This window comes from Carica papaya, chromosome 3 (genome assembly GCF_054855325.1).
Source record: "Carica papaya isolate Zhongbai chromosome 3, ASM5485532v1, whole genome shotgun sequence".
Classification (NCBI taxonomy): Eukaryota; Viridiplantae; Streptophyta; class Magnoliopsida; order Brassicales; family Caricaceae; genus Carica; species Carica papaya.
In genome coordinates, this window is record NC_142311.1 from 33,287,931 (window position 1) to 33,297,069 (window position 9,139).

At 32.5% G+C, this 9,139-nt stretch overlaps 1 protein-coding gene across 1 annotated transcript; it reads right to left on the minus strand.

The window, feature by feature from the left end:
• Positions 1 to 3,373: 3,373 nt before the first annotated feature.
• Positions 3,374 to 4,754, minus strand: LOC110815086 (Plant basic secretory protein (BSP) family protein). The gene has a single exon (XM_022042742.2). It carries the CDS (start codon positions 4,671 to 4,673, stop codon positions 3,819 to 3,821), a length of 855 nt encoding a protein of 284 aa, XP_021898434.1. The 5' UTR covers positions 4,674 to 4,754; the 3' UTR covers positions 3,374 to 3,818.
• Between the last annotated feature and the right edge of the window lie 4,385 nt (positions 4,755 to 9,139).

Below are 9,139 nucleotides of genomic sequence, written 5' to 3' on the forward strand. Positions count from 1 at the left end.
CCCTATTTAAGCTATATCAACATAGCCAACTAGAAAACTCATCTGCTTGTAAATTCTTGGTGTAATACTCACTTGTAAATTCTTGGTGTCATAATTTTTCACTGATCAGGTGTGATCAGTTTCATCCATATGAGAATTAGGAATTCCTCTTCCAACTCGTCCCAGAATGGGCGTTATGGCAAAGAACAAAAAGAAAACAAAAGGAGGAATTTGTCCAATAGTAACAAATGGTGCCTCCACAGGTTGACATCTGATCCAACCTAGTAGTAAACAATCCGTCAAAAGCAACCAAAATGTTCCTTGGTGAATCAGGCGAAAACTTGAACTACGTACATACATACTTTTAAAAAAAAGGCAAAGCCAAAAGACATATAAAAACTAGTGCTATTGCGGCTACACCTCTTGATTTGTCATGTATACTACGAAGAATGGCATGGATCGATAGGAAATACCATTCCGGCACAATATGAGGCGGGGTGGGCATCGGATTAGCAGGCATATAATTTTCGGGATGCCCCAAAACATTAGGAGCATAAAAAATCCAATAGATGGAATTAGTGATAGTTGTACCAATTAGAAGAATGAGCAAAGGAAGAAGGAAACATATCAAAGTAACTTCCGGGGGCTATATAGGAGTGGCATAAGACTTCTCAGTGACTTTGGAGAGAAGTCATAGATTGATTGACTCTTGGGGGAAGTCAGGGATTGTATGGAGGTTATGGTTACATAACCATTGCCAGTCTCCTCCCCAAGGACTCCTTGCTTACCTCCCGTAGTAATACAAGGGTTGCCTTCCTCTCTGTCCACCACCAGTATCCTAATGGAAGCCTCATTTTTCTTTCAAAAACTCGTTAACTAGTTAACTCAAAGTAGGAAGTATGATTAGATAATTTGAGAAATAAAACTAGCTTAAAGGGGAAGAAGTATTTCACGGGTGGGGAGCACGACTTTCACTCTCTTTAAACCTTCATATATAGATATTTAGCACGGGTTTCCTACTCTTTAGCGAACACGTCTAGCGTACCGATGATCTAACCAAAGAATTATGTATTTCAGCCTATCTTTTTACCAAGCTGGTGATACAATTATATCGTAAGTCTGGTGCTCTGTTCATTACTTTCTATTTGGAGCAATGTTCATCATCATTACAGCAAGCTTATGGAGGTGTGAAGACCCCTTATACTCTGCTACCAGTTTCGGTATCCTTGACACGATCGGGATATCCTAATTGGTAGAAAACGGCTAGGCCAAGGTAAACCCCCGTCGTGCCGGAATTTTAAAATTAACCCGAAAAGGTTTTTTACACCAATTTAGAATTTTTGTAAAGTATTTTTAGATACGTGAATCGTATTTTAATCTCTACAAAAAAAAATTTAGGAAACTTGAAGACCGCCAGTAGACGCAGTAAAAAGTTTGATGTTTCAAATACCAGTTCGGGTAAGAATCTCTCACCTTATTCTTTGTTATGGAATTGATGCTTAATAATCGATAATATAGTATTTTGTATAATTTACAAAACTTTGAGAATAATTACAGGTTACTAATGGAGTCGATCGGTTAGTCATTTATTTGTTGTCCTGTGTAACTAATTGTTGAATTTACAGTTCTAAATATATGATGATATACTGAAATTGTTGAATGATTTAGTTGTGCTTCCTTGATATATATAATATTTCTCTTATGTGATTTATGGTTGATTTATGAAATTAGAAATTAATATGCAAATAAAAATTGATTGGTCACTTGAATTAATGAATAATAGCCTTACTGAATATCCTGAGAGATGGTAGATGGACCAGGTACATAGGGAACCCTACCGTGAACGTTGACTCATACCGGACGGGGTATTGAGGGATAGTATTTTTGGCACTCATACTGGACGGGGTGTGGAGACGGCCGGTTAGTTGATAATGTTGAATATTGGTTCACGTGTAATAAAACATCTTTATGAGCCCTTATAAATACCAGTTGGCAAATAAAAAAGGAAAGTAATTGTTATTGCTCACTTGAAAATGAGATTTGAATATTATTTAAATTATTGTATCTTTATAGGTCGATTTTGAAAATTCGCAATAGTAAATATATGCAATAAATGATCTTTCTTATAATAAATGAATTTATTTAAATCAAAAGTTTCATTGGTTATTTTTATTATTTTTATCAACCTTCAGTTTCTGTATCAGTGAGTATGTGATATTTTTACTGAGTTAGTATAGTTTACCCTTTCATTAACTATTTCAAATCAAGAGAACCAAGACCTAGATCCCGATCAACAAGAGAGTTGTGAATAGTTCACCACCTGAACTCCCTTTAAAAACTAGTGAAAGTCGTCCTAGAATCCTCAGTATATTATCTTTTATTTATTTCTTTGATTTTCGTTTATTTCTTTAGAATAGATATTTTCGTAATCCTATTGGGTATTCTAAATTATTGTGTAAGGAATGTGAACTCTAAACTCTATTATTTCACTTCCGCATTTGATTCATGATTTTATTTTTTTTTAAGTTTTCGAGGCTTTATAGATGAGAAAATGTGTAATCGTTTATTGTTGGCATGCCCCGCGACATACAACATTTCTTCTATTGTGTTCGAATTGTTATGGTTAAAATTGGGTTATGACTAGTAATGTAAGTAATGAGTTGTGGGCGACGGGGGGTTTTTGTAAAAAGAAAATGCATTTGCTTTTTATTCCACTTATTATTTTTCGGATAGTTTGAAATGAAAGAAATACAAGAACTTTTGAGGGTATAGAAAATGATTTTGTAAATATTAGGAATACATAGATTTACACTTTTGACTCTATTTTATTAAATCGTGACATTAAAAATTGGGAAGACTTTGGGTTAGTAATGGATTATTTGATTGATATGTAACTATTTTATATACGAACAGTATTCTTTTAATATCTACGTGCATAATAATATTTTATTTTATTTTAAAAAAATAATAATAATAGATTCAAAATATAGATTTTTTTTAATTGAATATAATAAGTTATACATTTAACTTAATTAAAAAAAATTTAAACTTCCTAATAACACAAGAAACTTGCAACCTATTGATGAATTTTAGATATTAATTTATGAGATTAATCAATTCTTTGCTTCATGTGGATGGTGATACCAATGATTAATCTATGGTTAATGATGTTATTCTCACAAAAACAAAATATATACATATATATATATAGGTTATCTAGAAATTTGAATTAATTGATTAAATTAACCCAATTAACTTATAGTATTAATAATTTAAAGTAATAATTTGTTCTTAACATCATGTTTAATTATGTATGTATATATATATATAGTGAGTTTTTTTATCTAGGGACTATGGTACATTTTTTGTATATACATATGCATTATATACATAATTTAACTGCTAAATTAACTTGCATATACCCTTGAAAATACTTATAATTACATCAAAAAAGTACATGCATCTTCAATTTCAAAGGGGGAGTTAAACAAGCCAAGGGAATTATATGTACATGATGTGGTTGGTCCAAGCAAAATCATCATCATCATCATGTACCCCATGTCCTCTTGACCATCATCATCATCATCATCATCATCATCATCATCAATGGCACATGGGATTCCACAATTAATAAATTTCATGTAATAAAACCCGAATTATAATATTACATATATATAAATATACATATGTATAGATTTATATTACATTAAAAGACATAACACCACCACAGAAATCAGATATAGCATGTGGCGATCAGTGTCCCACAAAAACATGGCCGTATCATGACCATAAAATAATTATATCATCATGTACGTACCCATGATCCATGCATCATCTCATCATCTTGTCATTCCGTATGATTTCTTATATGCATCACACATACGATGTGCTCTCGTTCTCAAAGCAATATCCACCGTCCGATCATCCCACTCTCTTCTCATCTCTTGATTCAACCGTTGGATGAACCCTCTCTTCTTCCTCTCGCAGTAGTCCAGAAACTCCGCCACAGACCTGGGGTCCTTATCATCCCAACACCCACCACCCAAACCCGGCAACTCACGGCCATGATTACCAAAACCAGCCGCACTGGCTATGTACTCCACCATGCCATTGACCAGCCTCGGCGGAGCTCTGGACTCGCCGTCCCATACCCATATCCGAGCCACGGCTCGTATCAGCGCTGATACGACGGCGTATTGAACGTCAGCTTCTGCCATTACCGACGGGCTCAGACTGATTAAAAAGTCGTCGCTTTTGGTTGCGTGAACCGTAACCTTTTGGGCCATGTAGGTGGTGTTGGGAGCTAGACTGAGGGTGACACGGCGGACTTGCTTCTTGGTTTGGTTGGGATCATATGGAGAAACGTTGTAGAGAATGTTCTCAACGAAGGAGCTGGCGTTGAGTAGAATTCTGGTTACCTTGTCGTTTGATACATAAAAAAGATGGAAGCTTTGAGCGGCTGGAGAGAGTGTAGGGTCGTTGACTATGGCGATTTCGAAGCCTTTTGATGCTTCAAGGCTTGCCCATACAGAGATTAAGGCTATGGAAGTAATCAGAAGTATTCGGAGAATGAAAGCTGAAGTTGACGAGAAATATTTAGTGATGATCTTCTGAGCATCGTCGTCTTCGGAGGTGGCGGTTGTGGCGGTGGAGGAGGTAGTTAAGAGCGGGTGGAGGAGACTTTGGACGTCCATGAAAAGAAAAAAGAAGTATAATAATGCAGAAAATATATGGAGATGGAATTAATAATGAATGTGATGGAGTGGATCTAGATATATATATATATATATATATATGCATATCTAATATATATGTAAGGGCTTCTGATATATATATATATATATATATATATATAAAGTGCATGTTGAATGGGTGGTTACAATTTGCCAACTATTAAGGGGCCCTCATTTGTTGGCTAAAGCTTGCCATGTGAAAATATTTTATGTTTGTTTTTTAGAAAAGAAATCCCAATACTTTCTTGGTACTTTATTTTATTATTGGAAAAAAAGTATAAACAAGTATTATTTGTGGTCATGGGTCATCAATTGTTTGGTTGAATGATAATAGAAGGGTATAGAAAACCAAAAGCAAATGAATTTTGGTTGTCTATGTCAAAGCTCTTAGTATCTTCATGCTAAAGAGGAAGGCACACATTTAAGCCAAAGAGAGCCTCGAAAGGATATGGACATGGGAATTGGATTTTCCTCAATGAAGTGCAGAGTACCAAGAGGATATGGTGAAGGTGTTCAACAAGGTCCTTACTCAGTATTCTTTCATTGTATTTCTATTAAATGACGGGTGCAAGATTTTCAGTCATGTTCGTCAACGTATCTTGTTATTTTGGACTTTAATTTTGAAGTTGTATTCTCACGTGTTTTTCCTTAGTTTGATCCAGACCACTATCATTGATGTTGTTCGTGGAAAAAGTTTTAGAATTTACTATTTAGATTTAAAGTATAAACATGAAGCATACTATAAGATCAACATGCAATTTGAACTTATACATACACAATTAACATTAAAACTTAATCTTTAAATAAATTTTCTTTACTTAATCCACAATCAACTTGTGTTTAGAAGTAATATAATTTAAAAAAAAAATGAATTGATTAAAACACTACAAGAATACCTGAATAAGTTGAAATCAATTCTTGATGCAGCAAGAAGGTTGAAGAAACTGCACAAGTAGCAAGCTTCATCATCGGCTCTGAATTTTTATTGATGATTAAGACTTGAATAAATGAAATTGATTACAATAGGTCTTATTTATAGAGGAAGGTCGTGAGAATCTTAATAAGAACAGAACGCTTGATATAGGACTCTTAATTATCAATTCTAACTAAAAATGCTTATACTTAAGTGGCATAAGGACTCTTGATAAGAAAATACTTCTAGGACTCTTATTTAAATTATAATTTGCACATGTCATATTACACATTAAGAACTCTTTGTTCTTTAGTTGGTCAGCCATGACTTGTAGGATAAAAGAGTGATCGGCAAGGACTCTTTAAGAGGAGTGTGTGGTTGTAGATGAGTTAAAATATGGTCATGATTTTGTGATATAAGAACTCTTATTTTTATGAGATTAAGGTTAAAAACGAACCATGATTTTGTGGGATTAGGATTTTTTTTATTCGGCCATGATAAGATGACTGATTCGAGAGTCTAAGATTTTAAGGACTCTTAATGCTTAGCTTGTAGAAGATTTGGCCGAGAATCCATGATTTATAGGACTCTTAAGCCGAGTGTTTATGACTTGTAGGACTCTCAACCCGAGTGTCCATGACTTATAAGAGATTGATTGGTTGTCTCTTCCAGAGGGTTAATGGACCCAGCCCTCATCTTTTGTGGGTCTCTAATTTCGATCCAAGCTTTCCTTCTTCATCGATCCACTTTTGAACATAAGCTTGAAAAGCTTGCTTGAGTTTTTTAGCTTGTGATCTTGTGATTAGTCCATTAGGCATTATGATACTCATTCCATGTGACATATGTTTATTTTGAGTTGCGTCCATCCTTGACTCATCTACATGTGGCCCATGTGCATCTTTAATTAAGTCTCAATCTCTGCTCATATGGTCTAAGTCATGATCTCCACCATTGATATGGCCCAAGGTACAATCTTGATCAATTTTAGTGTGAAGCATTTGGTAAAATTTTCAAATCTTTTTAGGTTAAATAAAAGCGTGTTCTAAATGTTGGGATGGACTACATAAGTTTGTTAAGTTTTAGAACAATAATGTTTTGTGAATATGTCCAATAACAAGAAAAGATTATTGGCTAATTTAGGGTGCATTTGAAGTTACCAAATGGATAAACCTAGTTTATTCCTTAAGTAGTTAGAAAGTGAGTTCATGTGGCAATATCATAAGAGTCTCAAAACCGACTAGATATATTGTCATAGAAATCTAAGGGAAATAGCTTCAATAATAAGACTTAAAGACCAAGTTCTTCTTTATTTCTATTAGGATTAGAATGATAATAAGACATATTTAGGAGCAATTTAACAGCTTTAACAAAACATGCATTGCAATTATCTTATATGAATTTAGTTGTATAGGAACCACCTGATTTTTGGTTCATTTACTCCACCTAGATGGTGATTTTTATTATTAATACATGATTAGTGATAATGTTTTCCTCAAAAAATAATATTTTTATTGGACTTGTGATCTTACATAAAAATTTAGGTAAATTCTCTTATTATCAATGTTATTGGATTCTTAAATTGGTTTTGAATTTTAAGATTATTGTACTTGAAGTCAAATACAATTTATTTTGATTGCATCCTCTATATGACTTGTGACTTGAAGGGTTGTAAACTTTTTTTCTTTTAAAAGAATTAGAAGACAATCATTATTTCTCTATTGGATCTGGGTACTCAAGCTATAAAAACATTTGTTGATACTCATAAAACTTTGTAACCTTTAAATATTTCATATTACTTCTTAGGATATAATAAAATTCCTATGTTAGTGATATAAAAATACCACAATAATACTTATAAAGTGATAATGGTCACCTCAATTCAATGATTAGCTTACGCCATTGCCATAATGGAAACTATATGTTTAACAAGCAAATAAACTGTCACACTAAGTATTCATATAAGTTAATTCATTCAATGAATTATACACTCGTTCAATGAATTATATTTCCGAATGAACAACCTATATATTAATATTTTATCAGTTGTTTAAATGATTAAAAATAAATCACATAATTTAGAATTTATAACAATCTGATTTGAATTGTAAACATCTCAAGTTTATAATCCAGTAATCAAAAAAATTTCAGAGATTTGAAAATATAGTTTACCATTCTTGTCCTCTCATTAGAACTAAAATTTATCCTCAGCAATTCTATTCACATTTTATGAAGCAAGAATGAAATATACAATAATTTTTTTAAGAAAAAATAAGAATAACTTCAATGAGATTAGTACAAAAAATACAAACCCTACTATAGTGTATATGACAACATAAAATATATAAAAAAAACATAGTATCTCATAATTTAGATAAAGATACATAAGCATACAAGACACCGTTACAGTAAATCATCATCAAAAAATAAAAATAATAAGATTATCCTGCACTTTAAAAGCATATAATATTTGTTGAAAGAGATGATTCCTATCATCCCAATGTTGGATTCAAAATGCATTCACTAGCAAAGAGTTGTACCCTAGCTTGACTTGTACCCAAGTATCAAGAATCTAAATAGCCAAGATCTAAGATACTTCGTTCTAGTCATCTTGAAGCACACAAATAAAAAATCATAAACATATTGAACAGCTTAGAATAAGAGAAAAATATTCCGTTAATAATAAATGTTTAATGAATAAAAAAAATACTTCAATTAAATAATTGTGCAAATCACATCTTTATGTGATCGTTTTAAGAACATGTTATTGATAAGTATTTTAAATCACTACTAACTACTAAGTAGTCATACATTTTCAAGTTTTTAAGTCTGACTGTATAAATGAGGCATGGCATATCATTGATAACTACTAAACAGTTAACTAAATGATTTTCTTGTTGTATTCTTTGTGGTTATTTGACTTCTAGATAGCGGGGAACATCTTAGAAGTTACTATGGTATTGGGGGCATACGTAGGAATTCTGAAGTTTGCTAATTATTGTAGTTTCTTCTTTGTATTTATGCATTCTACAACGTTAGCCTGAAGTTAACGTTTGTAACTCTAAATTTTGTGGTTGGATATGAATTCAAATTTCTTAACTTATTCAGCGATTTGTTGATATCTATGTCAACAAAATTATCCTACCTGCCAAAACTTATCTTAAATCACATCGAACGTAGGTTTTATAAAGAGTAATTACTTATCTGTTCGTACTCAACTAAAGTTTCAAATAAAGTATAACTAATTACTACCTTCACTTTAATAAGTAGTCGTAGATACGTATGCGAAAGAAGAGCAACTTAAATGCATTTTAGATGTAAATATAAACTACCCTAATAAAGATTTAAAATGTAGGAACAAGAACAATATCAAAAGAGTGAATCATGGTAAGAGTCAAAACTAATATCTCAATCTTAAAATAAGACCCAAATATCTAGAGGCCAAAAATGGCTTTCACTGTAACTTGTACTATATATATATGGGGGAGTTAGATTTTGTGAAAGAGAAGAAGGGGGA